We start from the raw sequence: 27,503 nt of genomic DNA on the forward strand, positions 1-27,503 counted from the left end.
TGCTCCCGTGTCCGTTCTCTGGTCTCGTCGGTGCATACCCCCAGGGGATAGTCTGCCGAGGCTGGTTCTCTGGGTCTCGGCGTACCCCCGGCCTGTGAGGGGCGATGGGGGTACGTAGTGAGATAGGCGGGACGAAAGCCGAGATTCGAGGCCGGTGCGTCAGTGAGAGATGACCAGGCATCGACTGTACGTTGTGTTTGTTTGTTTGTTTGTTTGTTTAAATACAAATATTTTACATTCGCCGGTTCCCGCCTCCTTCCTACCTTTTACTGAACTTGTTATATATATATATATATATATATATATATATATATACTCATTTTAGACTACACATTTAAAACCAACAATCAACCAGTTTGTGCTCTTGACAGAACTTTACAGTTGCTACATATTGAGAAATAACTGATCTTTGTCTTATGTGGAAATTGTGTATCATTTTGTTTTCTTGAACTATTTTTATACTACAGCTTTATTTCAAATGGATTAAGTCAAATTCAGAAAAAAGTATAGTGATCAGTACAATACCTCTTACCATTTCTATTAAACCAAGGAACACTTTTAATGATCAAATGGTGCTGTAAAGAGCAGGAAATTCTAAGGTTAAATGGACGATTTATTTTATTGTTTGGTTTGCAACCGCATGCGTTTAATTGCACTTTACAGCAGTTTTTCTGTGAACACATGTAGAGCATCAAAGAGCCTAAAGATCCAGATAATTTTGTTCAATACAATGAAGAGACGACTGAGCAGAACACACACAATTCCATAACTGCTCCCCAGCATGTTATTAACATGTTTACTTGTTGCATTTTGTCTGTTTTTGTTTTCTAGAAATAAACATCACATCAGGATCAATCACAAATATGCATACAAAGGAAGAGACCAGTAACAATTGGGTACAGTATGTCAATATTGTGATGTTGTCATGACTGTTGTTTACTTGTTGAATGTCAATGGGAGATATTTGATCAAAAACTGAAATTATACAAAACAAAGGCTTCACATTCCTCACATGGAGGAAATGGCATCTGTTGGTCATTTATTATTTCAAACAGAATTTTGCCAAAAATTTCAATTCTGTTGTTCACTCATCTGTATGTCCTCGTTTGAACAGAAAATAATAGCAGGCTTCATGAAATAATCAATGACAACTTGCCAGAGCAGACAACAAACTACATTTTAGTCTATTTTTTAGTCTATATTTATTTCTGTTCCTTTTTTCCAGTTGCTTTCATATTTACTGCAAGTTAGGGGTTTGCAAATATGCTAAACAGAATGCCTGCTGAAGATTGATCCAGATCGGTCTGGCATTTACATTGCATTTGTGAGATGACTAAATTACAAGAAATATATATAAACATTGTCTCAATACAAATGTATTTGCAGTTCCAGAAGAAAGATGAAATGTTTCATTCTCTTTTATTCAGTGACTCTTTCCTTGACTCACACTGTAAGGACATATCGCTTACTCAAGTCCATCTTATGAAAGAAATGAACAAGCCCTGGGACTTTTAAAGCTGGAACAAAAGTAAAGCAATGATTGAAAGAGAAGTTCACAATTCCAAATGAAGTGGTGAGCGCTCAGACACATTTAGGAATGTGGGATCCAATGTGAAAGTGTCTGCTCATTGACCCAGAACAGAACATCACAGAGGGAATAAGACGTTTGTTGTGTCAACAGCGTTCCTAATACCCCAAATCCTCGGAGATGTTTGCTCAGATGTGAGAACTACAGGTCAAATGAGCTGAAGAGTTTTGGCAGAGCTGAAATATCAGTGAGATCATATCTTAGAGCTTATTCTGAAATTTCAGAGGAATTCTTCTAAAAATAAACCTCATAATGACCTGATGAAAAAGCATAAAACAGTGATGCATCAATGTTTCGCAAAATGTCATCTTCAGGAGCAAAGACGCATCTCTTCTACAAAAAAATAACATCAGACAAATGTACAGTCGCAATCTTATTTCATTTATTATTTCTTGTTTGTGATAGTAACTGCATTAAACCTACTTTATGAATTATAGTAAATTCACATTTATACAGCGTAAGTACAGTAAGTACATGTAACATTCAGCAAATCTTCTTCCTGCAGAACCTGTGTTCAAATAATCATGACAAAAAACAATGTACACGTCACACATTCTCCTCCTTTCACGGTCCTCACAATCATTGTTTGGTCACAAAGCCCCTCCATCAAGTGCAAGATTCAGTCAAGTTATCATCATGGGGCAGTTTGTCACCAGGTATCATTTGGGATTTCTGAAGGGTAGATGCTCAATGCTCCAACAACTACACAGAGAGACTTTTCATCGTCAGAGAACAGTGAACCATCTTAAAACGTCCAACTCAAAGATATGGACTTCTCTGAAATTGTGTAATACTACCAAAAAATGCATGGTTATTTTAAACAGGAATAACATGGTAAAATGTTAAGTGTTTGAATATTATAATACCAATCCCAGTTTAATTCATAGGATGATCCATCCGACCAGCACAACGTGGCATCAGTAACTTAAATTCAGGGTGGCACTGAATACTGGCCAAAAGATATTGACCAAGAACAAAACATTTTAAGGCTTTGCATAAAAAAGCACAACCAACGACCACGAAACAGGCAAATTATGTACAAACTACACAAAAAGAATACCACACAAACCTGATATTAACCTCAGGCATTTGTTATAGAAAAAGCATATTGTAAGTGCTACGCTCTATAAAATGCTAAAAGAAACAAACAATAACAATTCACATCCAGAAATGGAGAACGCCTTCATTTTAAGAGAAATTACAGTGTGTTTACATCTTTCAAAAATGCATGGCCATAAACATTTGTGTGGGGAAGGGTTTATATAGAGTTTAAAACACATTCCTCAGCATTAAGCAGATGCTGAAAATATACATTATAAGCATTTTTAAGAACGAATACTGACTATCATGCAGCTAGAGAATGCAAAGGCTGTCTTCTGCGTAACAAACCGGCCTTCTTCCATTCCTGAAATAAACCCATCTCCAAACGTCTGTACTGGAGCTGCGGTACGTTCCTTTAGTGCATTCCGCACATGTGTTCTGCTACATAAACTCTATTATAAGGCCACAGATATGCTGACAACGTGGAAAAAACAATCGACAGATGGGCAAACCTCCACAAAGCCCTGAGAAAATTAAACTGCCCTGCATATTTCTTATTTCTATTTGAAATGCAATGTTTGACCCAAGGATGTCAAATGCATGGAATTGGTAAGCTATGTTGATTTAGCATTATTTAAACCACATTTCTGTTATCACATTAACTCTTTAACACATTTCTACTCTTCAAGGTCTGGTTTAAGAAATATAATTTAGAGATTGGAAGGGATGGTTTTCATTTAGACACCATTGGAATTGGAATAAGTAGAGCACAAATGTCGCCAGTAAACATCGGAGGTCACTAAACAGAAAAGTACATTACTCAATATTGACTTATTTGACTTTTCTAGGGCTGTCAGTCATAACTGTGACATTCTCACACCAGGTTATCTGTGACTGTGAAACACTTGTAATTAAATCTGCAATAAAATCACTTTAATCCTAAATCTTCAGATCAGTCACACAGGTTGTGTCTTTTCAATGTGTTCGAGAGCATATGTGTGTTGCATTTTTCTGACTGGGTCACAGAGTGCATGGCCAGGCGCTTTGTCATGGTGATGACCATAGATAGTACTGACCAGTGTCACATTACCTAGGTAATGAAGAAAAAGTTAAAAAAAAAGAAAAGAAAACCGCTATCATCTTTCAGCCAGACCACCAGGGCGGCAGACACCATCTCATTCCATGTAGAATGTTCTGAGTCACCTGCCCACTTAAAATAAACACTACTATTAACAAAACAACATTATAAATATCCTATTAACTGTCACATCATTTTTCAAAGAAATAATGTTGATTGATACAATATTTGATAATATCCGATGGCTTGATTTTGAAACATTTCCTAAAACTGTGTGATAACAAGCCGGACCCAGAATGCCAAAAATGAGGGCAGTGGGGATGTAACTAGTAAATATGAAGACGGTCTATTTACAAAGAAGATGCGAAAGAATATATCAATGCCTTTGCATTCAGGTAAGTCTCAATACACTTCCAATTTCCAGCTCCACTGTATTCCTATCATAGTTGCTCTAAAATCTCTCTTAAAGTGATTCCTTGTCTACGCTCACATTATCTTTTATTGATTGTCGGTCTTGGAAAACACAGCAAAACTACCCATGGCTCTTGCACTTCACAAAGGTTTGTCCAATAGGTTGTTCTCTAGAATGAGACTTAGTTTAATCGTAAAATCCCAGTTCTGGGTGTAGTTCTATCTATTCTATGTAGGATCTTCAAGTCAGTGAAAAAATATGAGAACTGATTCACGATTTCACTTAAAACACTTGAATTTGTATTTCTCATGCTGGTTGCGTGACCTACACCCGAAAGATCAGGTGATACCCTAGCCAACAAGATAACTGGCTGTTTCCCGTGAAAAAACATATCCTTTCCTAGAGGTCCCCTGTTGCGATTCTCCCCTTCAGTATTTCTTCCCGTTCATGCTCTTCTGCTCACATTGACTAACACTGCACATGAATGCGAATCACAGGAGCACAACACTAATCTGTGTACATGACATGAGTTAAACTCTGATAGAAGAGAGTCAGTGGATATGGTTTGAGCTTATGTTACACTCATTGCATAGCAACTCACTGAACCTGCCACATTTGATATATTATTATTGACGTGTTATTAGTGGTTCATTTATACAGAGAGAAAAAATATACAGTAGAGGCTTAAGTTGGAGACAGCTTGTAGTTTGTGTATGTGTTGCTGAAATACCTTAAATGTTAAAAGAATCATTTCTGCCTGTGTGTTATTTGAAAATAAAGACTGAATCTGAGTTTGGCCATAACGAAGGTTTCAAATAAAAAGCATTTGCATTTAGGATTTGGATATAGTGATACAGCAACATCAAGGTATGCTGAAGGCAATATAAGGTGTGTATTTCTCATACGGCAGATGTAGCGGTGGGTTTGACCGTGATGCTCTGCGCAATATCCTCCCGGTTGATCTTCTTAAGCGCCGTGCAAAGCGTATCGACACTTGCCGAATCTTGATTAGCCCAATGACACAGCAGGGCTTGAATGGGCCTCTCCTCCTGCTTGAAATTAGCAATGTGCTCCTCCTTGTATCCCAGCAACCCTGCCAGGCTGCACCAATCGGATTCTTCGTTGGCCCCTGACTCCTCCCCTTCGCAGGTGCGATTTAGCAGGTTCTCCACCTCCTCCCGCGTGTGTAAGGGTAAAGAGAGGGCTGAACCTCCATCTATCTTAACCACTACAACAGAAAGAACCCGTTCAGTCAATGCTTCGTGGACTTTTATATCGAAAACAAGATTAAAAAACAAACATAAATGATGATTCAGAAACTGCAATAACTTCACAAATGTTATGAACTAGAACTGAATAACACCAACGCCTACAAACTGAGTATTCTACAATGAAATAACACTGTAAAAATACCTGTAAGAATGGTAAAATACAGCAGCTGGGGCGCCAGAAACAAAGTTATATATATTTTTTGTAAAGTAAAATATAAAATATTCAGTCTATTTCTGTAATTTTACATTTTGTTTTTACAGTGAATATATACTACTAGCCAAAACTTTAAACATACTTAAGTTTTTAGTCAAAATGTTTTTTTTAATATTAAAATGATCAGAATAGAATAGCAGCTTGCAGGTAAGAACTCTTTCAATATTAAAGCCACAATCTGTAACTTCTTTGGTAAAAATAATATAATAGAATATAATAATGATTTATAAGTTGAGTGTTGGGTGCGTTTTTGCAGTAGTTTTCAGTTTGACATCATTTGACATTAACACACATGAAGATAATTGTGAAAAGTAACTTGCAATTCTATGTTTCAAACAGTGATGGCGATAGAGAGGCAAGAGTTATAGATTCAACCTGGACAATATTGACCGGGTGGATTACTGCCTTGGCCGGATTGGAGAACGAAGTCCTATTTTGTACATTAAATGCATTTTATGTGAGCTGAAACCCGTGTTCTGTTGAAACTCTGACACTGAACAGATGTACTATCAATAACTATCTGCCTGTTGTGTTTGTACCTGTATGCGGGGGTCCCTGGCCGTCCTGTAGGCTCTGACTGTCAACAGAGATCCCACTATCACTGTGAAGTTTCTCACCCTCGGGAGAAGGAGTCTGACTGGGGTTTGCACTACACTCTCTGTTGTTGGCTCCATGTTTGTTCTGTTTACAACTGTTCCACCTGAAAGACATTAAACAGCAGAAGCTATAATATTTATCAATGTCACTACCCATTTCAGGGTTTCAGGCCACTGGGTGTCTCATAGCTACAAGGGATGTATGCACTTTCATGTTCTTCTGTGGAACACAAAAGAAGATATTTTGACAGTGGTTTTGTGTCCACACAATGGAAGTCAATGGGGTTCAATGGTGTTTGGTTACCAACATGAGGGTGAATAATCACTTTTGGGGTGAACTATACCTTTAGGCCCTTGGTGTTCAGATACCCCGGGGCTCTGGCCTTATTGGCCAGAGATATAATCCATTCTTTCATGCCATTGGTCGAGACTTACGTTGACTTGTCAGACCGTTCAAACAAACAGAACAATGTTTTACAAGCACAACAGAGTTACAATGTTTACTCGTTTCATGAACCAAAGTGGGTCAATGTCGCACCCTCCAGCTGTCATTTTAATATGTTACGCCTCCTTTCCTCAACAACCCTCGTTGTGTGTTTACATGCCTCGATTGCTAAAAACTTCCAAAAAATTATTGATATAAATTGATCATAACTTTTTTAAACCATCATGTTAAACTAGGTTTTCAAAGAAAATACCTTCTCGTGTCCTAGATTAGTTTTTGAACCACTGTGTTGTCCAAAAGAAATAGATTTATGTTTGATCACAATTTCCTAAATTTGCATCATTTCTGCACCAACAGTATCACCAAACTGATGATGATTGGACAAACAGATAGTCCTGCTCTAAACTCATGGCCTTCGGGCTGGTCGAGACTCTAAAACAAACAGAGCGATGTTTTGACAGCGTCACCCTGTTTACACTCTTCGGGACATCAACCTATACATGGCTTATTTTAAGATGCTTCTGCCTATTCCATATAAAAGTTTAACATTCTTGGTCAAATATTGTCATTCATGAGGTTACAAATAATGTGGTCTGGTTTCCAAGCAACTCATCAAATCCTAACGTTCAATGTTTTTTTCTATTTTAACTCTCATATTCTAAGATGTGTTATTATAAGATCACATAATAAACAATGAACTTGTGACGGATCAGATGGGAGAACAGCCTAGGAGCATTTTTATTTACGTTTCATAAAAACAGCTCAACCAAAGCTTTAACATCATGAGTCCTGCCGAAAGTCAAGATCAAGATCAAAACAAAATGAGAGAGATTTTCTCACCGTTTGAAGATGATGAAGGCCACCAGACCCAGTAGCACCGCAGCCAGTATGGAGGTGTAGATGGGAATCAGGTTATCACTCAGCCCGGGAAGTTTCTTCAGACCAGGGTCAGCCGTGGTCACACTCTCCGTGGGATTGTCCAGTAGAAACCTGTCCGTGTACGAGACATCTGATGGAGGAGGAGAAGAAGGAGAAAAAGTAGGAAGGGAAAGAGAAGTTGAAACATATGGAGGAGGAGAAAAGGGAGAGGGTGAGCTGTTAAGAGGATCTACATCTGTTGAAGGAAAGGGAGAGAGACAAAGAGAAAGAGTTTACAACATCTGTTAGTATGTGTTGCTAAAGGCATGGTTGTATGGCATGACAGATACAGTATCTCTAAAGCAAGGTTTCATGTAAAGCAGGTAATGTATAATGTTATATACAGTAATTGCACATGGGTAGAGCATTGTGTTACCAGGAATATCAAATACATCCATGCAGTCACACAAGCATCTTTATGGTTAGGCCTCGCTCATAAAACCTGAGCAGAACAAATATCGGAGGAAATCACTCATTTTCACAATATTTGACTGAATATACCAGTTATGTCATTAACCTTGGTATTAAAACCGTGATTATCCAAAATGTGTTTTTTCTACACATATCCAAAAGCACCCATTCATTATTTTGCATTAAAGGGACAGTTCGCCCCAAAATGAGAATTCTGAATTTAATCTGAATTTCCAAACCTGTATACATTTATTTGTTTTGATATACACAGAGAAAGAAATTCGGAATAATGTCAGTCAAGAAACAGATCTCATTCCCTTATTGACTCACATAGTATTTATTTTCCCTACTATGGCGGTAAATGGGGGATATGATCTGTTTTTGGTTACCGACATTCTTCCCAAAACTTCCGTTCTGTTCATCACAACAAAGAAATGTATACAGGTTTGTAACAACTTCCGGGTGAGTAAATGATGACAGAATTTTCATTTCTGGGTGAACTATCCATTTAAGATTCACAATCGTTACATCACAATGATATTGATATTGTGAATAGTTTTTCGTCACGACAGTCGTGTTGTGAAAATCTGATGCGGCGACAGCGCTAGTCTGAATACAAATTTATAAAAGTTTGATATCTTATTCATTCAAATTGAAAATAAAACATACACCTCCATCAAGTTTACATAATTTTCGCAATGCAAACCGTTTCACAGCGTAATCGTTTGTAATCAAATTTTGCATAAACTGCTGCTGTAAGAATACAGTACACAAACACATGTTCTGCAAATTTTTATGAATAAGACAAATGCCTACTGTGCTTAAATTAGTCTGTTTTTAATAGGGGAATTATAAGCAGACCTGTAAGAATGCGTTTTAATTCACAAAGTCAGTTATACACATCAGCTCCTAAACGCTTGTATATTTTTTTGCTTTATTTAGTTTTAGTAACCATAATCTATGTACTGCTCTCAGCTCTGTTAAAAACACTTTACTATGTATGTATTCCTAAGAATTTGTCCTCAAAATTAAAGGTGCAATGTGGAGATATTGGCCACATCTAGTGGTGGGTGTCACGATCGTCAGCTGGAGTGCCCATGAAATCCAGTAGAGGCACTCCACCCAGGACTCTCCCTTTTACAACTCCATTTCCCCTAATCCCATGCTAACCGCCACCAGGTGGTCCCCATTTCCACTCCGCTATATATACTGTGTTTGGACTCCCAATCATTGCGAAGTCTTGTTTAGCCAGGCTAACATTTCTGAGTGGTTCCCTGTATTTATCCCTTCCGTGTATTACTTTGGACTTTTGATATTGACTGCGATTCTCTGCTGCCTGCCCTGACCTCTGCTTGTGACTGTTTATGATTTTGGATATCCCCTACATACCTTACCGGTTGTTGATCTCTGCCTGTTTGACCATTCTGTTAATAAACACTGCATTTGGATCCGAACGTCTATGAATCCACGTTACAGTGGGGTTGTGAATCGTAACCAACGGCTTTCTCCAGCCCTCGCTTTCAAAGCACTATGGTTGCTCTAACAGGACAGAGATGAAATGTTTTCAATTCTTTGCAGAAATAGATAACATATTTACGAAACGCGTTTGTAGAGCAGTTTGTCCGTTTAGGGCTACTGTAGAAACAACATGGTGAATTCCAGGTAAGGGGACCCGCGGCGTATGTAGATAGAAATCTATAATTCTAAGGTAATAAAAACATAATGCTAAGGTTTTATACACCTCTGAAGACATAGATATGTATATTGTTTGCCTTTCGGTCAATATATCGTCCAACATACCAGACCTTTAAATAAAATAGTGGGAAAATTTGGCTGATTCTACCTGGGTTTCTTTTGAAACATTTCCTCAAACAAGACTCATGAATCCGGTAAAGTTGAGAACAAGAGCATCAGAACTAAGATGGCTCTGTCTCTGATTTGTCCGGCTAAAAAAATGGTCCTTTTTATTAAATTAGCCCTGATTCGATTGAGAGCCGTAATAAACAGGCTTTGTCCCGAGTCAAACATAATGGACACTCTCTAGCGCAGGAGACTGTGATTAGATTGGAGAGGTATAAAGCCCAGTCCAAGTAGGACAGACCTCGCCCCAGGATACTGTGTGTGGGTGCGTGCGCGCTGGGGTGTGTGTGTGTGTGTGTTCAGTAAACGGGTGGTGTAAGTTATACTATAGACAGATGGAAAGACACATTGAAGATTATCAGATATTCTGACCAGAGGGGGATGGGAGGTCATTGGGGATTCAGTTTGTGGAAACGCAGCACTCTAGAGAATGTGGGCATGGATTTATTGATCAAAGTAGTGCAGCGTGACAGACTTTGGAGGGAATTTTGGGAATGTGAGCGGGGTAAGATTAACACATCTAATAATTTAAACCTAGCTTTTTACAACTTTGCTTGCTTGCGAAAATCACAGCATGCGGGTGGTTGCCAGGGTGTCGCCATACTGTTAGTGAGGTTTCCAAGTGGTGTTTGGTGCTTTATGGGGTTGCTGGATGGCATTTCCATGCTTGCATGACCGGGTCAAAAGTACCACACCCAAGTCTCTGTCATATTCAGATTTTTTGGCATTCCTCCATTAACGTAAGTAAATGGGAATGTTTCAGAACAGAATCTCTCCACAACAATCCACACAATAACTCATGTCCAGAGCACAAGCACAGTCAGGTTCAGAGTTTGTTTGAATTCCTAATTGTGATTATTAGTGAAAGTAATGCAGTGATGCTCGAATATAGCAAACACAGTATTAAATGGTCTCCACATAGACAAACAAGAACACAAACACAGACGCACAAAAAATAAACACACACACACACACACACACACACACACACAGACAAGAGCAAATCCTGGGAGAAGAGACACCAGACACCGTCACAGACAGAGATCTTCTTTGTCCCCCCTACATACACACCCATCTCTCTCTATTCGGCCATCTCCGAATTTCTCTCTTTCTTCTCCATTATCTCTCCATTACATCTCTCCTATGAATGCTTGACCTTAAGTTGGGCAATTCCTCCTCTTCATGAAGATGTGACACAGTTATGTCTTTTTCTCTCATGCTTAGGTTCTTGCTTCACTTATTCTCTTTTTACATTTGATCTGTTTCTGCGTTACACTTTTACATATTGTTCTGATAAACCAAACCACAAGAAAGAAAAAAACTGGATCTTGAGTAGGATTTCAGAAAACACATTAGAGACGATGCCCTAATGGAGCATAATTGAGACTTCCATTGCGTCCATTGAGCAACCTCTGCTGAAGACTCGGGCTGGTTCAAACTGGTCAGTTCAAGTTTGATGCTGGTCCTGCCGATGGACCGGTACAGCTAAGAAGTTGGTTACCTTTAATAATTATTTGGCTGAAGGTAGTTGTCCAACAAAGTTTTGCTGGTTATGAGGTCTCGAAACACCAGAGGACCAAATTCAGAATACTAAGTCGACTTCATTCTTTAGACTTCAAAGTTATGGATTAGAATCTTTTATATCTTAACTAAATCAAAGAGATTTTCAAGATATCTTATTTTTTAGGATGATTTTTTAGCACACCGATGATAAAATAGCCGAAAAATAAATGACCACAGTTATGCAATGTTTAGTTTCCGTAAGTGTTTGCCCATAAGAAAGAAAGATCACATATGATATTTCTTTAATATCTCAACTATTCCTCATAGACCAGAAAAACGTCAAATAAAGAGCAAATGGATACTCCTGAATAATTCTCCTTTGATAGAAAGAGTCAGAAATCTCACAAATGTCATTATAATTTCAGAAGAGATGTCCACAATCTGTCAAACTGAGCTCAGATTTGTCAAGTCTGCGATCGAAAGTCAATATTATTGAAGGTCTCACCATGACCTCATTTTCATACTGTATTTGTAATGTGTTTATTTAACACAAACAAATTGAACGGCAGAAAGTTGTGTCACTTCTTGCCATTCAGTTTGTGACATGTTTGCATTCAGTCTGCCTCTTATTCTTATACCAGTGTTATTTAGATAATTCTGGTATCTGGTATTTTAAATCTAGTATTAAAACACAGACACAGACAGCAGTGGTAGGTGTCAATGGAAGCTATTCACGCTGTGTGATTCCCCTTAGCGTTTTGCATTACATAATGCTGCCAGCACTCTGCATTCTTCATAGTGTTTAACATTCTACAGCCCGTCTTTATACGGCCCACGGTGAGCATCAGGAACACCCTCGGATTTAATGTTTTAACTTAACGTATGGATTACTGTTATTATGCATGCGTGTGATAGTAAAATAGGAAACCCCCCACGCATCATAATTCTTCTTTACAGTCCTGTGTGTTTTAATCAACAATGAGAAGATAACTAGCTGCATCGCAACACAAACTGAGATGAGGGTTTGAGCAAGTGTTTCCTGTCAGTGGGATCTTACCGTGTCATTATCTTTATTGGGGAGTCACTACACGGCTACCGCAGATACTGTACATGTCTCGTCACGGCGGAGAGTGGAACGTGTCATTTGTTATTCACGTGTGTACGTGTGCGCGTATGTGTTCTCTGCGGCAAAACGTGATAGCACTCAGTAAGGTCAGTCTGAGTAACCTGAGAGCGCACTGGAGAAACTCCATCTCTATTATTGACTGCAATGGCTTCTGTACATATGCCTTCTCTCTAAATCTGAGCCTCCTCAAATCTGTCTTCATTTTGCCATTGTGTCTCTGTTCTTCCACCGGATCAGCGGAAGTCTTCCTTCCTTACCAAGCCTTGTTCCAATAACCAACAAGCAAATCTTGTGATCTGATGTCAACAGAGACAAATTTTGCTCGTCTGATCTCTTCGTGAACTGAGTCTAGGGGAAGTTGACAATGTCAGTGGCAGGGAAATCTGATCCTCAATCAGTGCTTCCTACTACCACCCGCGATCTTCAGGGTTAACTCGGTCAAAGACATGAATATCAGGAAATCGGGATGATAATTGGGAAAATTACCTTGGTATGAATCGAGTATGTCAGAGTGCTGTGTAAGGACATATATTTTAGGTCTAATTTCAAATGTATGTTAGCGATTGGTATGAATGTTGTAGTGGTAGACGGATCTATCGGTGATCGGACGATAAATGTCTACATGCATGGGTGCCTTGTTTCTTACAAAAAGCGAGCATCTGATACAGTCTAAAAATGTAACCATAATTATACGTGAAATAATTTACATTTTTGTAAAGGTTAATGCTGTGAAATCAATGAAATATACTGTTTATATTGGGTAAATGTAAGTAGAAAAGTAAGTCAATTTGAGTAACTCAAATATTTCTATTAGAATTCACCATAAATGTTAAGTGTATGATCAAAATAAAATTTGTTAAATAAAAACAAAATTTTCTTCACTAAACAAACAAAAAGAATACATGTACATTTTAGAAAAAAGTCAATATATTTGTTTTATTACGTCTCACTGAAAAAATGTGTTAAAAAATGTGTTAAAACAGTGTTAAATATTAAGTTAATATGATATTGTGATATTTACTGAGCCAAATTAATTATTTTTCACCTTTTGCTCCAGTGGAGGAAACAGATGAATACAAACCGAAAAGATGACCAATTCTGTGACGGCTTAAGCTATGTGTTGTAATGCTTTTATCTCCTCTGAGATCAAAGCGACGAGAGGTTATACCTCAGTATTGTAATTGGTCAGGAATAATAATACGAATTTAAAGATAACTCAACCTTTGATTATAACAATACGTGCAACATAAAGCAGTGATGTGAATGAGTAAAGAGAATTCCACATCAAATCCCAGACATCTGCAGCCCCTATATATGCATTAACATTTCAAGGAAATGACCTTGAATACTAGAATGTCCGTGATGTCATGCAGATATGCTCTTGCCCCACAGAATTGTGGGTGAACCTTGACATGGGGGTTGCGGAGTGTAAGATTATTAGATAAAAGAATAGATGCAAATTGTTCTCGACTGAAAGGATTCTTTTGAAAATTTGGCACAGGCAACCGATTGAAAAAATTTATTCTTTGTAAGAAGCTGAAATTCCACACTGGGCATTTCAATGATGTAATTTCAGCCACGATCACACAGCTATATCCCAGACAAAATCATTGGCCCAAAGTCTTTGCAAATGTATAAGCCAGAGAAGCAGCATCATATGGGGTGACAGACACGAGTCGGACCATAACCTCAGACCTTCACATCGCGCCAAAGCGCCCCACTTCCACTAATGTCATAGGCCACATGCCAGACAAGTGCAGACAGCTGGAGGACGATTGGCTGTTATGAATGGAAACACTTCATTGTCTTAGAATGGAGTGATGCAGAAAAAGAGGGAGAGAGAGACAGATTATTTGTGTCCAGTATGGACAGACGTCTCAGTTTCAAGGCACACATTGTACTGGCAGAAAGAGAGGTCAAAGTTAAAGAGTCAACATGGGTGATGATAAATCTTTGACTTTGGATGGGTTGACCAATAAAGCTCTTCTATGTGCGTGCACACATTCACCCAGAAACACACACATCTTAAAAAAAGGTTTCCAGTGGAATTTGTTCACAATTTGTAAAGAAGTTTGAACTCTAATTCAGATTTATACAAAGTATATATATATATATATAGTTTATAGATAGGTATCGCTGTTGTAGTACTTATTACTTTTAAGTTATTAACTTCATAGAAAATTAAGAATAGAAAATAAAAATATCGTCATAAGAACAACATGGTTTGAGAAGTGTTGAGAGTGTTGCTTATTTTAGTTTGATAAAGATTCAATTCAATTCAATTTTATTTATATAGCGCTTTTCACAATTTGCATTGTTCCAAAGCAGCTTTACAGGGGAAAAACGAAAAACCCCAGAAAGGGTAAAACACACTACATGGTGTGTTATATAATAAATCCAATTATTCTAGTAAATAATATCTAATGTCAGCACTCCTGGTGGTTTATTTAGCATATTTGCTTTAAGTGAATGCTTGGCTGAAAAGATGCGTCTTTAATCTAGATTTAAATTGGGCGAGTGTGTCTGATCCTGGAATAATATCAGGAAGGTTATTCCAGAGTTTAGGTGCTACGTATGAGAAAGCTCGACCCCCTTTGGTGGATGTTTATCAGTGTTTAAAGTGTTTATTAGTTGTATTTTATTCCATTTGATAGAAGTCTTTCCAGAACCTACAAAGAGCACATTTTACTCCATAATCAACAAAAAAATAAAGAAATTCTATTTTGCTTATTTGCTAATATATTTATTTATATTTAATTAATTCTTAATGTAATCAAACTATTGGTATTACAGTAACAATGTAAAAAAATTACAAAAAGGTAATAATGTCATAATACAAAACAATGAATAGCCCCGTAGGATGTTATGTGGGCATGTTTTTGAGAGCTTCACTTGGAATGTTCTTCATGTTCTCTGACACACTCTGCACACGAACACTATTTCATGCTTTTATTAATGAAATTAAACGCCACTTTCATGCTGGATGTTCTACTGACAGATACGGCCTCACATGCAGCTAATCTCCCATTACAGAAGACAAATCCATATCATATCTTTTTTCATACCGTGCTGTGCAGGAGACTGTCCTGACATGTTAGAGATGTTGCTACAGTTCTTACGGATTCACTCTGTCTCAACTTTCTACTCTCTATGCTCTTTATACATTTTATTCATTCAAAAATCTTGGATAATCATAAGAGTTAACGGCACTGAATTTAAAAACTCTATATTGATATTTCCTTCTTACACAATAAAGAAGTAACCTCGAAAACTGCTATAGGTGAAATCTGAAGTCTTTTATCTGAAATTGATGCCACATTTGTTTGCAGTGGACAACAAGCATGCTTTGCTTGCTTTCTTTTAAAGTTAATTTTTATGTTTGTAAAACTAATTCACCTGTGACCCCTGACCTCTCACCTCCATCCAGAGGTCAGACGAGGTCAGAGCGAACCTAATGTCGATCTCCATGCAGATAAATATCACAGGCCTACACATATACGCACACACATGCAGAGATTACCCTCATCCCAAATATATAAGTAATCTTAAAGAAACATAAGAGCATAAATCATGAATAAGTTCTACACATGTGCACACTAAACCCTACTAATGAGGACCTTATAAATACATAAACGCCGCATTGGCCGCTGAATCATTTGTGGCAGGTCCTATTGTGGAGGTAAACACAGTCTACTGGTCACTTGTCTTCTCCACGTAAGCTTGTTTTTTTTTCGGTCTCTTGCTTTTCGTTGCATATGAATGCAATGCACAAGTTTAGTGCTACACACTACCAAATTTCTTAGACACGTTCTTTGCGATGCCATACAAATGCATTTAGTGAAAATAAATTAAAGCCACCTTCTTGGCCGAACCTGGGCTGTGGTTAAACCAAACCCTGAAAACATCTTAACTGCCAGACACAGAACAAAAACCTGATTCTTCAAGATTCAGCTTGAACTCTATTCACTGCTGAGCTCAGGTCATTAATCCCATCATTTAAAGATCCAACACTTCCAGCTATGCCAAGAGACAGTCAGTTGAGCAATGGTAGGTCTACATTCTTTACACAACTATTTGTAGTCTACGTATCTAAATTACAAGGTCGCTCTCCTCCCTTACAGTAGCTAGCTACAATCCTAAATACCGAACCGATAAGCCCCAGAATGCCCAGTCGTGTTGGAGAATCTGTTACCCAGCATGGCAATAATACCCAGCATGCCCATTTCAATGGAATCTTGTAAGTTTTACCGGTATACTCTTTGGCTTTGATGGCTTAACAAGCACCACTCCAGCATGAATCAGTTTAGACAAGTTCATTTCGCATTATGTAAATGTTGCATGAAAGATCGCAAACCAGACTAATAGTAGCATCTGTTACTAGTTGGAGCATGTCTAAGAAGTGTGCCTGCAACAAAAGCACACGCACATAGTTGGCTACAATCTTGTTGCAAACTTTAAAGCTGAAAAGAGGAAGAGCCACAGTCATGGCAAAAACAATTCTTGTGATTTGCAGACATGCCCCAGGTAAACAGGAACACATTTGCACGTGGTGTCCGTGTAGTTTTGCCACTTGATCACAAGAATGAAACAAATCAGATAACTGTGTCAGAAATGCATTATGGCAACGAATAATGAATAAAGCTCCATATCCCAGGTTGGTTCTGTGTGCATAGATGTTTTGTTTGTGCTTGAAATAATCGAATGTACTTTATTAAAAAAAATACAGTGGTCGTGTCCTGAACAGGACAATCTACATTACTGTTACATTAGCGAAATATAGTTACAAGAGGGACTATTTAGTTACTTTAAGCAAGCACCTAGCAACACCCTAGCAACCATCCAACACACCCATTCAACCACATAGCATGAAAAAAAACATTTTGCCAGACAAGTAACAGGGTGTTCAACAATGCATTTTTTTTTTTGTTTCTACCTTGGCATATGGCATCACTGACAGTAGTGCAGCTCTTCAACTCCATATCCGGCTGCTCACACACTGTGCAGGGCAGACACAGGTCGAAAGAGGTTTCCTGGTCTGAGAACGTGTCATCAATGCACTCCTCGCAAACCGTGTCGCGGTCGAAGTTACAGCGCATCAGCACCCCCTGACCCACAGGACACACCGTGCATGCCTCGCAGCGGCCTGTGACGCTGCTGAAAAAGAAGTTGTAGTCACAGACGCAGATGGCGTCGTTGGAGTCGGTGCAGGGCGTCAGCATGCGCATGAGTTTGGGACAGGGTGTGCACTGCTGACATTTCTCCGTGTGGCTGAAGTTCTCAGAGAACGTCTCGCCTAAAGACAGACGGAAAGAAAGGTTGACAGTTTCAACACTCTTACACAGTTCTCTCCTTATAAAACAATGGTATCACATTTGATCATAATTAAAACAGTAGCATCCTCAAAGTTTTCAAAGAGTATAAGATGGTGCCATGCATTGTTTATTGTCATTGTTATCTGAACCTTTTAAGTAACATTTACAGTAACCCTGAAACAAAAGCCAACTGAACTGTGCTGACCATCTGAATGGGCATTAGAGCATTAAATGTATGTCGAGAGTCTATGGACCCAGGAGTAAGAACGAATTACAATATTAATATTGCAAAGAGCAGAGAGAAAATATCAAAATGCCGCATGCTTATGGTATTGTAGTCCAATCCTCTATATCCTATTCGGATATATTAGAGGATAGGATAGAGGTCTGGCTATCAATACATTATTCAAGAAGCTGTTTTGTCCGTGTGTGTGTGTGTTTGTGTGAGACACACCGCACATCTTTGTGACCAGCTCCCACTTTCCCTTCGTATCCCAAACCATATCAAGTCTCACAGTACAATATATGCCACTGGGGCATGGGGTATTCAAGAAGTGACCAGACACAGACCCAGAAAGAGAAAGAGAGAGATGACCAGCTAATGTCATTGTTATCCCTGGATCTATCCATCAAACGGGATGAAATGTCATTGTGTCTTTGTGCGGGACAAACAGAGTTGCATATTACGGCTTCTCTTACTCCCCTGGGTGCTGCTGCTAATGGCTCTCATGATAAGGGGGTAATGCGCTGGCTTCTGGGGGGCCTGTTACAGAGCCTTTACTTTGGATGGGGTGATGGGTAATCTGTGCATTTCCTGCAGATGAAACTCGTCTGCTCTCCTCATCTTTGTTCTTTGAGAACCATTAGCATAATGCCAGACATCAATAATGCATGTTTATGCATTAAAAGAGACGGCCAACGTGCGTGGGGGTGTTCTGATCTGTACAGTATGAGCATACGTGTGAATCGGCATCAGTACAGTAAACTGCTGACATAACGTTCTGTAAATGGCTTCTGTTTATCAAAGTATAAAAAAGAAAAGCTGCACAGACAGCACGAGCCTTTAAAAATTCTAAATTTTTAGCATGAACTACAAGAGGATGGGGGTCTCAGGTGGTCACAGAGACAGTACAGGGGGATGAGACAGACCACTCATAGAAGCAATCAATAATGCTCAATAGGACAAATGTAGGACTCAATGTCTTTCAGTTAACAGAAACAAAAGCATTTACTCTACAGTGTGTGAGTGTATTAAACTACACCAGTATAGGAAATTCAATGATTTTGTAAAACCATTATGCCAAATTTATGATATTATAAAACTGCATTTAAAATGTTTTGATTTTTTTTCAGATTTGCATTCCTATTACTTGCATAAAAGTTTCACAAGACCATTTACAAGATAGAAACTGACATGTCGTAAAACGACTTTCTGAATCCATACAAACTGGTTGCTCAGTATGGGATTTGCGATGCTTCAACAACATTAAGACAGATTTGGATGCAGACCATTTTAAAATGGCCAATGTATTATTCTATGACTTGAAAGTGGGATTGGCAGAAGATCAATTTGTAAAACACTTGTAAAAATAGAAAGACGGAAGAATACAGATACAAATACAACTATAGGTCCATACAACATTCAGTGAACGGAAACAATAGCTTCATTCATCACCGGATCTGAGAACCCTGATGTGAAACTCCGATCTGATGTGGTACAAACAAAGTCACAGTTTAACATTTAAAGACTATTCAGATTGGATTTCATTATTACCATAAAGATTCTAGAACTAAAAAATTCAAGCCGCTGGTTTAAATTAATCTGGAAATGTCCGTATCGGACTCAACCAGGGGTTGAAACAGTATCTAGCATCCTACAGTCTGGATTTTTAAAGGTCCAGTGTATGGAATTCTAGTGTCTAGTGGTGAGATTGTGAATTGCAACCACCCCTCCCTTTCGAAGCCCTACGGTGGCTGACACACATCTAATGTCGTCACGTTTTCATTTCTTTGCCAAAGGAGATAACGTATTTACGAAACACGCTCTGTGGAGTAGTTTGTCCGTTTTGAGCTACTGTAGAAACAACATGGCGAATTCCATGTAAGGGGACCCGCGTTGTATGTAGATAAAAATAGCTCATTCTAAGGTAATAAGAACATAACGCTTCATTATAGAAGTTCTTTGAAAACCTCTGAAGACACATATTGAACTATCATAAACAGTTAATAAAACACTATACTAGACACTCAATAAAGAACTGAATTAGAGAAAATCATCTGAATACTGAAGCTAATATGAGCCATGACTACTTTGACAGTACAATAATGGGAACCTGTAGTGACAATTGTAAGTAAACAGAAGGTAGATCTCCCTGAGGGCTCCAGATACAGAACAGTAGTTATGTTCAGCTGGGTGGAGTTTATCTGCTTTACACAGCTACCAAGGACTGTTGATATTGCAATATAATAAATAATTTTAAGAAAGACGGTTTAAAAGGAAAATATAAAATATGTTCTTGCAGAGACAACCATAAGCAAGTTTTATAAAGGTTTTCCCTTAAAAGCAACATTGTTTTGATTATTTGATGATTAATTTATTTCTTTGACTGACCAATCACAGACATTGGTATATTTTGGGGAAACCTGTTTGGAAACAATCACTCTTTTCCTAGTTCTATACAGGGACACTTGTTGTGCAGAAATGGCACAGTTCATTTACAGACTTATTCAATCAGACTAAAGGACTTATGTGTTAAGAAACCATATGTGCCTGGTAACTTGCATTAATCACATCTTAAACAGCTGTTTTTATTCCAGAAGCACCAGATATGCTAGTTTTGTGTGTCAACACATAATTGCTGGAGTGCAGTCGAGCAGCGTTGGGTGACTTATGGGAGTTGGGAAAGGAAGAGTTTGGAGTTTTCAGCATGTAATGGTTTGAAAGTTGATGGATGGGGTCAGAATCTCAAATCTCAGCACGGGCCCTTAGGGAAGAAGCCTGACGGAGAGATGGGAAACTAATTACACGAAGAAGAATGTTGTGGGTTACGGCAGTTTAACACTGGACACAGGCAGGGTGTCAGACGGGAACCTGAAGACCGGACACAACACGTGTCTATTGTGTTTTTACACTATCAGTCACAGAACTCATTGAAATACAACTATGGGTAAGTAGTTTGCCTATTTTCTCCTGAATTGAAATTCAAATAAATTAAAGATGAATTTGGCTGGAATTTTTTATTCTTTATTTTAAAAACAGTTTAAAATACTGTATATATGTGTAAAGTACAGTATAACATCGTTACTGTGAGTATAGTGAATTCTTTTTGCCACGATATCCGTGAAGTGAAAATTTTATTTTGCGACAGCCCAAATATTTATATTTTTTATGTACAGTATATATTATAAACCTGTAGGTATAATAAGTACTTTCCATAAAAATATTTTGGCATCATTTTAAACAAATGTAAAAAATTACATGCAGGAGTATGACCATTTTTGGTCACAGCACGGGTTACTCGTTGTCTACTTCCATTCATCTCTCTTGTGTATCTCATCTTGTTCAGTTGGGTCATGCAAGCAGACATGTGGGAGACAATTTTGAAATCGGTGGGATTCTGGCAGGCTTCGGATGAGGACCTGGCTCAGGACCAGCTTATATGAACAAAAAAACTGGAAACTCCTACAGTACTCCGATGGGTGATCCAGCAAAGTCACAAAATGTCACGTACCATCCGATTTTCCACAATTAATTTCCGTCAGAGCTGTAAGCGGCCTGAAACACTCGGAACGGTCTCCGAGCACTCCAGACTGTTATTTTCTCTCATTTCCTAAAAGCATTTCCACTTTAACTGCTAATTACCGTTCACAGCTGAAAAGCCTCCTGACGTGAGAGTTCAGGAAATGGCATTTTAAATAAGGCAGCAGCAGCATCATCTTTTGTAGTGCTGCGGTCTAAGAGAACTGTGTGTGTGTGATACTCACTGTCAAGACACGGTTCACACACTGTCTGATGCTTTCCACAGGGCTGTAGCATGCCCTCCCCTGGCAGGCACTGTTTGCAGCACTCTCCTTTGGTTGTGAACGCCCCTGAAGGACATGTGTCCCGTGTGGACAGGACATCCCCCTATACAGAAGAAACATGAAAAGAAAAAAGATACAGATCAGATTTGAAAAGAGAAAGACCCGGGGAAACACTGAAGAATCCAAATATCCTCCCACACAAAATACCAAAAACAAAGCATGGTTCACATGTTTTTATGTGAATTAAAACATAACACAATACCACATTTCCACTGGGTCACACTACCCTGATGTTCATGAACACAATTTATGATGCGTTGATTGATGGAAGGAGATGAATATGTGCAAGCTAAATATTATTGTCGGTCATGACATAATATGCGCTCTCTCCGGTCTCGTCTTTGGCCCTGCCTCTGGCCCCGCCTCTCTCGTTACCACGTTTAGCTTTCCTTCAGTGTTTCATTACCCACATCTGTCCCATGTTAATTATCCTTCGTTAGTCTACCTATTTAATGCCCTTGTGTCTGCTGTCCTGTGCTCGTTTGTCTTGTTCGACGTCTAGTTTTCGTCGTCTTGTTTTCGACGTCTTGTTTTCTTGTTCGATTAATTCGAACAAACCTTTAGTTCTAGTTACAAAGCCAGTATACCCTCTTTGATACAAAAAATGACATTCATAAAAATACATTTTATACATCATAAAACCGTACAAAATTATTTTTTTCCCCTTTTGTATTGGCACTCAAAGTAGAACTATACAGTCACCTCTGCTCGAAGAAAAATGTTGCTAAATATATCAGTTGTTTTCCGAGTACTAGAAGAGAAGAATAAATGTATCAAATGAAAACAACACTCTTTATGATTGTTTTTAATGAGTCCTTATCAAAAGGAAGAATTTTTCGAATCCAAAGAAAAAAATATTAAAAACCTTTTGGAAAACAACAAGAAATTTAAAGCAACAGCGCAACCAACAGCCAGTTTACTTTGTATTTGATCAATCAGCTATTCCACAGAAGTTTAATCTAAAACCTAACTTTACTACTGGATGAAACTAAACAAAAGCTAAATTTAGACATTTTAGGTCTGTTCCATTAGGTCATTCCGTTCTGTTATTGTTACTGTTTATAATTTGGTTAAAACATACCTTTTATTCATTTTAATATTTTGATTTACAAATCATATCTGACAGAATTTTTTTTGTTTCATGTTCTCTGTAGAACTACTTTTTGCTATAAATTCAGCATTTATCTGCTCATTGCTAACAGCTATGAAACGAATCAAAACGAAGGATTTACATCACACAATGAAATTTTACTTCGGGAAACTTAGATAGTAGCAGATTTGGCAACCGAAGACACTGTAACTGCTGACCAGTAGAGTTTTCCTCTCGGCTCTGAGTCTAACATCTCTTGGGAATGCAATCCCAGAAACGTCCCATACAGACTCCGAGCCAAAAATACAATCTGATCAGCAACGCTGCTCGGCTTCTTGCATTATTTAGTGCTGATAATGTCTAATGCCTGTCAACCGCATTGCTTTGGAAAGATAGAGAGCGTCAAAATGAAATAAACAGGTATCAGCTTGTATCAGCAGCACATGACTGAACATTCACAGTACATTTAACTTAAAAGGTGCAGGTTGTTTTACACCCATTTGGTATAAATGAATTTAATGGTTTCCATTATGATTGCAGGTGCCCGTATGCATCGACAGAGTGGAGCGATCAATTTATGACGAAAACTAATGACGTAAACTTAAAGTCCATCTGTTTTTTAATCACACAATTTTAACCAAAATGTTTCTTTTGTGCAGGATAATTCCCAGACAACGGCAACAACACAGCACGAGTTTTATTTACGTTTACATTAGCGAAGAATTTAGCCTTGTGCTAAAGCGGCTGTTGATTGGCTGATGCCTAAGGGAGGAGGGTGAACGGAAAGAAGCGATTGGCTGAGCGTGTGGCAGTCATTTGTCACAGGTGTGTGGAATGACGTTAAAAGATTGGGATAAGACAGAATGTGGGATATGTGAGAGTAAAAGAGAAAGATTAGATGATGCCCTTCAGGGCTTTGTGAATCAGCTGAATAAGTGACAGTGATGGGTGAGGAGTAAAGGAGGTTGGGAAAGAACAAATTAACATTCCCTTCGTTTCTACCTGTCCCACACATTACCCCCTGGCATGCGGTAACCTCCTATCTACACACAAACACACACAAGCATTCCAGCTCCAGGTAAAGTTCAACAGCCTTCAGATGTTCACCGGTCCGTGACTCTTTGGAGAATCTGTACGCTGGGTCAGTGTTGTTCTCTATCATGACATTCTTTGATTACCAAGGTAAAGATGTGTAGAAAATGTGTAAGGGCTCATAAACAAGTATGCATGTCACGAAACCAGTTTGGAGCCACTTTTAATCTTGAAAGGGGAAAAGACTGTGGTAATGGGTGTAGTTTGGTTCAAGAAATGCGTGACATTTCAAAACATGTTATTTTTTAGTACAGATCTTCTTGAGAATGGTAGCAATGGAACTCCAAATAAAACCACTAATTAGAAACGTATTGAAAAAAACAATAAAATGAAACCAAACTTTATAATTTGAATTTTTTCCCTAAAAAATTGACTAATTTGATTACTTATTTGTTTCTTTTTTACCATTGACTACCATAGTAGAAAAATGCTTTACAAATTTCGTTGTTCTGTTGAATACAAAAGATTTATCTGTGTAATACAGTTTTAGCTAAATGATTAAAATGTAAATGTAATAAATGTGTAGTAAATGATGGAAGAATATTTTGGGTGAACTGTTTGTTTAAGAATATGGATTTTATGATCTACTCTACAACTCTTTTTATTAGTAGTTGAATGTGTTTTGATGATTTACCTCTGGCCTGCCATCTCTGCGTAAGTAACAACAACAATATTAATTCCGAAGTAAAAATTTAAGTAAAGAATAACGTTTAACTTTTTAAAATAGTAACTTAAATATTAACAGCAAATCAGCAGTGTTCAAAGAGATCAAATGAGCTCTCACTGTGTACAAAATGCCATACTAACGCAGATGCTAAGGTGTTTTTAGCATGTTATTATGCGGTGGCAATTCTGGGTGCATGGATGTTAGATGCTTGCTTCCTGGCTCGGGTTGAAAGAACCTACACCCAAGTCTCCATCATATTCTGGTTTCCTCAATTAAAGTTCTAACTATTCAAACATGTGCCAAACAAAACCCTAATCTTCAACAAGATTTCTGTATCATTCATGTCAATACCACAGGCAGCATAGGACGAGTTTGTTCAAATCCCTAACCTTAAATATGAGTGATAATACAACGTGCTTGCCTTAGCAAACACCAGTAAATTACAGTGGCGTGTTTCCAAACAAGAACTGTGTTCAGGTGTAAGACGAGAAAATGATTACTGACTTATTCTTTCTTTTTATAGCACTTTAGTAAGACAAATCGCAGATTTAATGTTTTTCGTGTCTTATCTGCTTCTCCTACACACACAGCATTGAGATTAAATGAAGAGCAACTGGAAACGTCCCTCAGAGGTTTCATAAGAAACTTTTCAAGCTATCTCTGAGGAGTAAAATTTTCCCATTCATTGCACACACAAGGACGTTTAATGACTGAAGTGATTTATAGGGAGTTGTACAGTATCCCCTCAAAACAATGTGATATATGTGTCATATACAGATGTATTTTGACAGTAGATACTACTGCAGAACGTCTCTCACTGACACACACACACACAGAGTTCATGATGTTTGGGAACTGCCGTATGAATGCTTGAATGCACTTAACTCATAACCCTTATAGCCTGTTGGCGCATGTCAACATTTTAAAGTCATCCACGCTTCTGGAGAAGCGAACTCTCTCTCTCTAATGAGCTTACTCTGTCTCTGTTTGCTTTTGTTGTTTGCAGTGTAATACCATGAGATTTACAATTGCAAAGGCCAATTATTTATATCGCTAATGCTTTGGTGTGAAAGGATTACACTTCTGCATATTTTACTTTTTTTTACTTGAGATGTGACACCACAGACGTTTTTTTGGCTGTTTTTTCTAGGGCTAGTAAGTACCAGCTAGATACCCCCAACATCACTTAGCCCTGGAAAACACCCCTGACACCCCAACAATAGAGCTTGTCAATCAACGTCATGGCGCATTGGATGCTGGGGCGGCGCTGCCATCTTTGAAGGTTGTTTACTGGCGATTGTTTTGTTTTACCACGTCTCTCACCTCGCTTCTGCGTACAGTGGTGTGATGAAAATTAAAGCGGTGGAAAATATGAATAAATCAAGTCAAACGGAACAAAAATGAACTGAACTCACTAGCGGAGAAAAGCCGCTACCACCTACAAATATGGCCGCGACACCCAGCATGCAACACGAAGTGACGTAGATTGACAAACTCCGTATGGAGTTCATTTGCCAAATGTGAACTTTAGTGGAGAAAAGTGGAGAATGGCAACAGTCACTCCATACAAAAAAATATTTTAAAATATTTTGTAAAAGAGAAAACCATGGTTAGGTTACTCTGGTTAAACCCATGGTAACCATGAATTAACCATGCTTTTTGTTATGTATACTTCTGCATATAATCGTTCAAAAAATATTACAAAAAGATCAAATAGATCATCCAGACACAACAAGTACTTGCAAAGCTGTCTGCATAGCTTCTGCAATGATATAGCTGGACGTAAAATGACACTAATATGTGGGTGTAGCTTCAGAGGACACGAGTTGACATCCTGCTCGACTGCGACATTGTTGTTGCCCACACGCCCATCGTGCTCTTTACATGGGTGTAACTCCAGCCTCAGTTTTAAACAAGACAAGACACATAACCTTACCACCAATAACTAGCACAAAACGGGTACAAACATCATCTCAATGTGTCGACAGTTATGTGGGCATGCTTCATCAATTATCTGACTTTATGGGGAACTGCATGTGCTGCTGTAACACACACACACACACAATTTAGCCACACTTCAGCTGAAATAAAAACAATGTGCCTGTCTGTCAAAGTGGGCGTGACGAGATAATTGAAGTTATTAATAATGAAAAGAAGTGTTAACACATCATTTTATACTGCATTATTATTCTCTCTGTGAAGATGCCTTTTCATGAGCCATAATAACGCATTACAGCACAAGTCTTTGTAACTATTAATGGTTGAACCTTTAAGGAAACACAACGACTTTGGCAGGATCATGTGTTTTGATGCATTAACCTGTTTACAAACATGGCAGTAAATACAATGTGTGAGCAAAAGCTCTTTAAGCATTTTTATCATTTATAATTGAATGATACATATACATTCTATCAGTTTGTAATGTTACGGATATAATGTCGTTATAAAGAACACATCAGCTAAAGTAAGAATTAAACTGTTGGATTGTCTGGATCACTTGACTGAAGATCAAGGTAAAGTCGGCTGCCTGAGATGGATCACAGACGGGTTAGAGACAATCTGTACTCACCGCTCCGAGTAAAAAGAGTAAAATCACACTGAACATGCTGTCTTCTGTGGGGATGAGTTATTCACTCTTTGGTTTGGGCATCTTAGTTCCTCGCAGACTCGATATAAAATTTGAATAATGTCCGACTGTCACGAAGAACTCTCACAAGTAACCCACGAGCATTATAGTGTGAAACCTGTGGAAGTGTTTCGCAGTCTGTGCGTGTGCTCGTGTCAAGCTTTCAAATG

At 38.3% G+C, this 27,503-nt stretch overlaps 1 protein-coding gene across 2 annotated transcripts; it reads right to left on the reverse strand.

Annotated features, from left to right (window-relative positions):
* Positions 1-1,949: 1,949 nt before the first annotated feature.
* On the reverse strand, positions 1,950-27,503 carry ngfrb (nerve growth factor receptor b). Of its 2 annotated transcripts, none has more exons than XM_079476787.1 (6): positions 27,277-27,503; positions 21,760-21,901; positions 17,397-17,756; positions 7,486-7,759; positions 6,144-6,304; positions 1,950-5,347 (listed from the first exon to the last, which is right to left on the reverse strand). In XM_079476787.1, the coding sequence occupies exons 1-6, from the start codon at positions 27,310-27,312 to the stop codon at positions 5,019-5,021; spliced, it is 1,302 nt and encodes a 433-aa protein (XP_079332913.1). In that variant the 5' UTR covers positions 27,313-27,503; the 3' UTR covers positions 1,950-5,018. The 2 variants fall into 2 exon arrangements, with proteins under 2 accessions (XP_079332913.1, XP_079332914.1); XM_079476788.1 differs by having other exon boundaries at positions 7,486-7,654; positions 27,277-27,498.

Source organism: Barbatula barbatula (genome assembly GCF_947034865.1).
Source record: "Barbatula barbatula genome assembly, chromosome: 16".
Classification (NCBI taxonomy): Eukaryota; Metazoa; Chordata; class Actinopteri; order Cypriniformes; family Nemacheilidae; genus Barbatula; species Barbatula barbatula.

Excerpts from the sequence above, each read along its gene's own strand:
- ngfrb (XM_079476787.1), bottom strand. The coding sequence starts at position 27,312 with ATGTTCAGTGTGATTTTACTCTTTTTACTCGGAGCG. Across the intron at positions 21,902-27,276 it reads TACTCTTTTTACTCGGAGCG|GGGGATGTCCTGTCCACACG; the intron begins GTGAGTACAGAT and ends TCTTCTGTATAG. Across the intron at positions 5,348-6,143 it reads CCAGGGACCCCCGCATACAG|TGGTTAAGATAGATGGAGGT; the intron begins GTACAAACACAA and ends TTTCTGTTGTAG.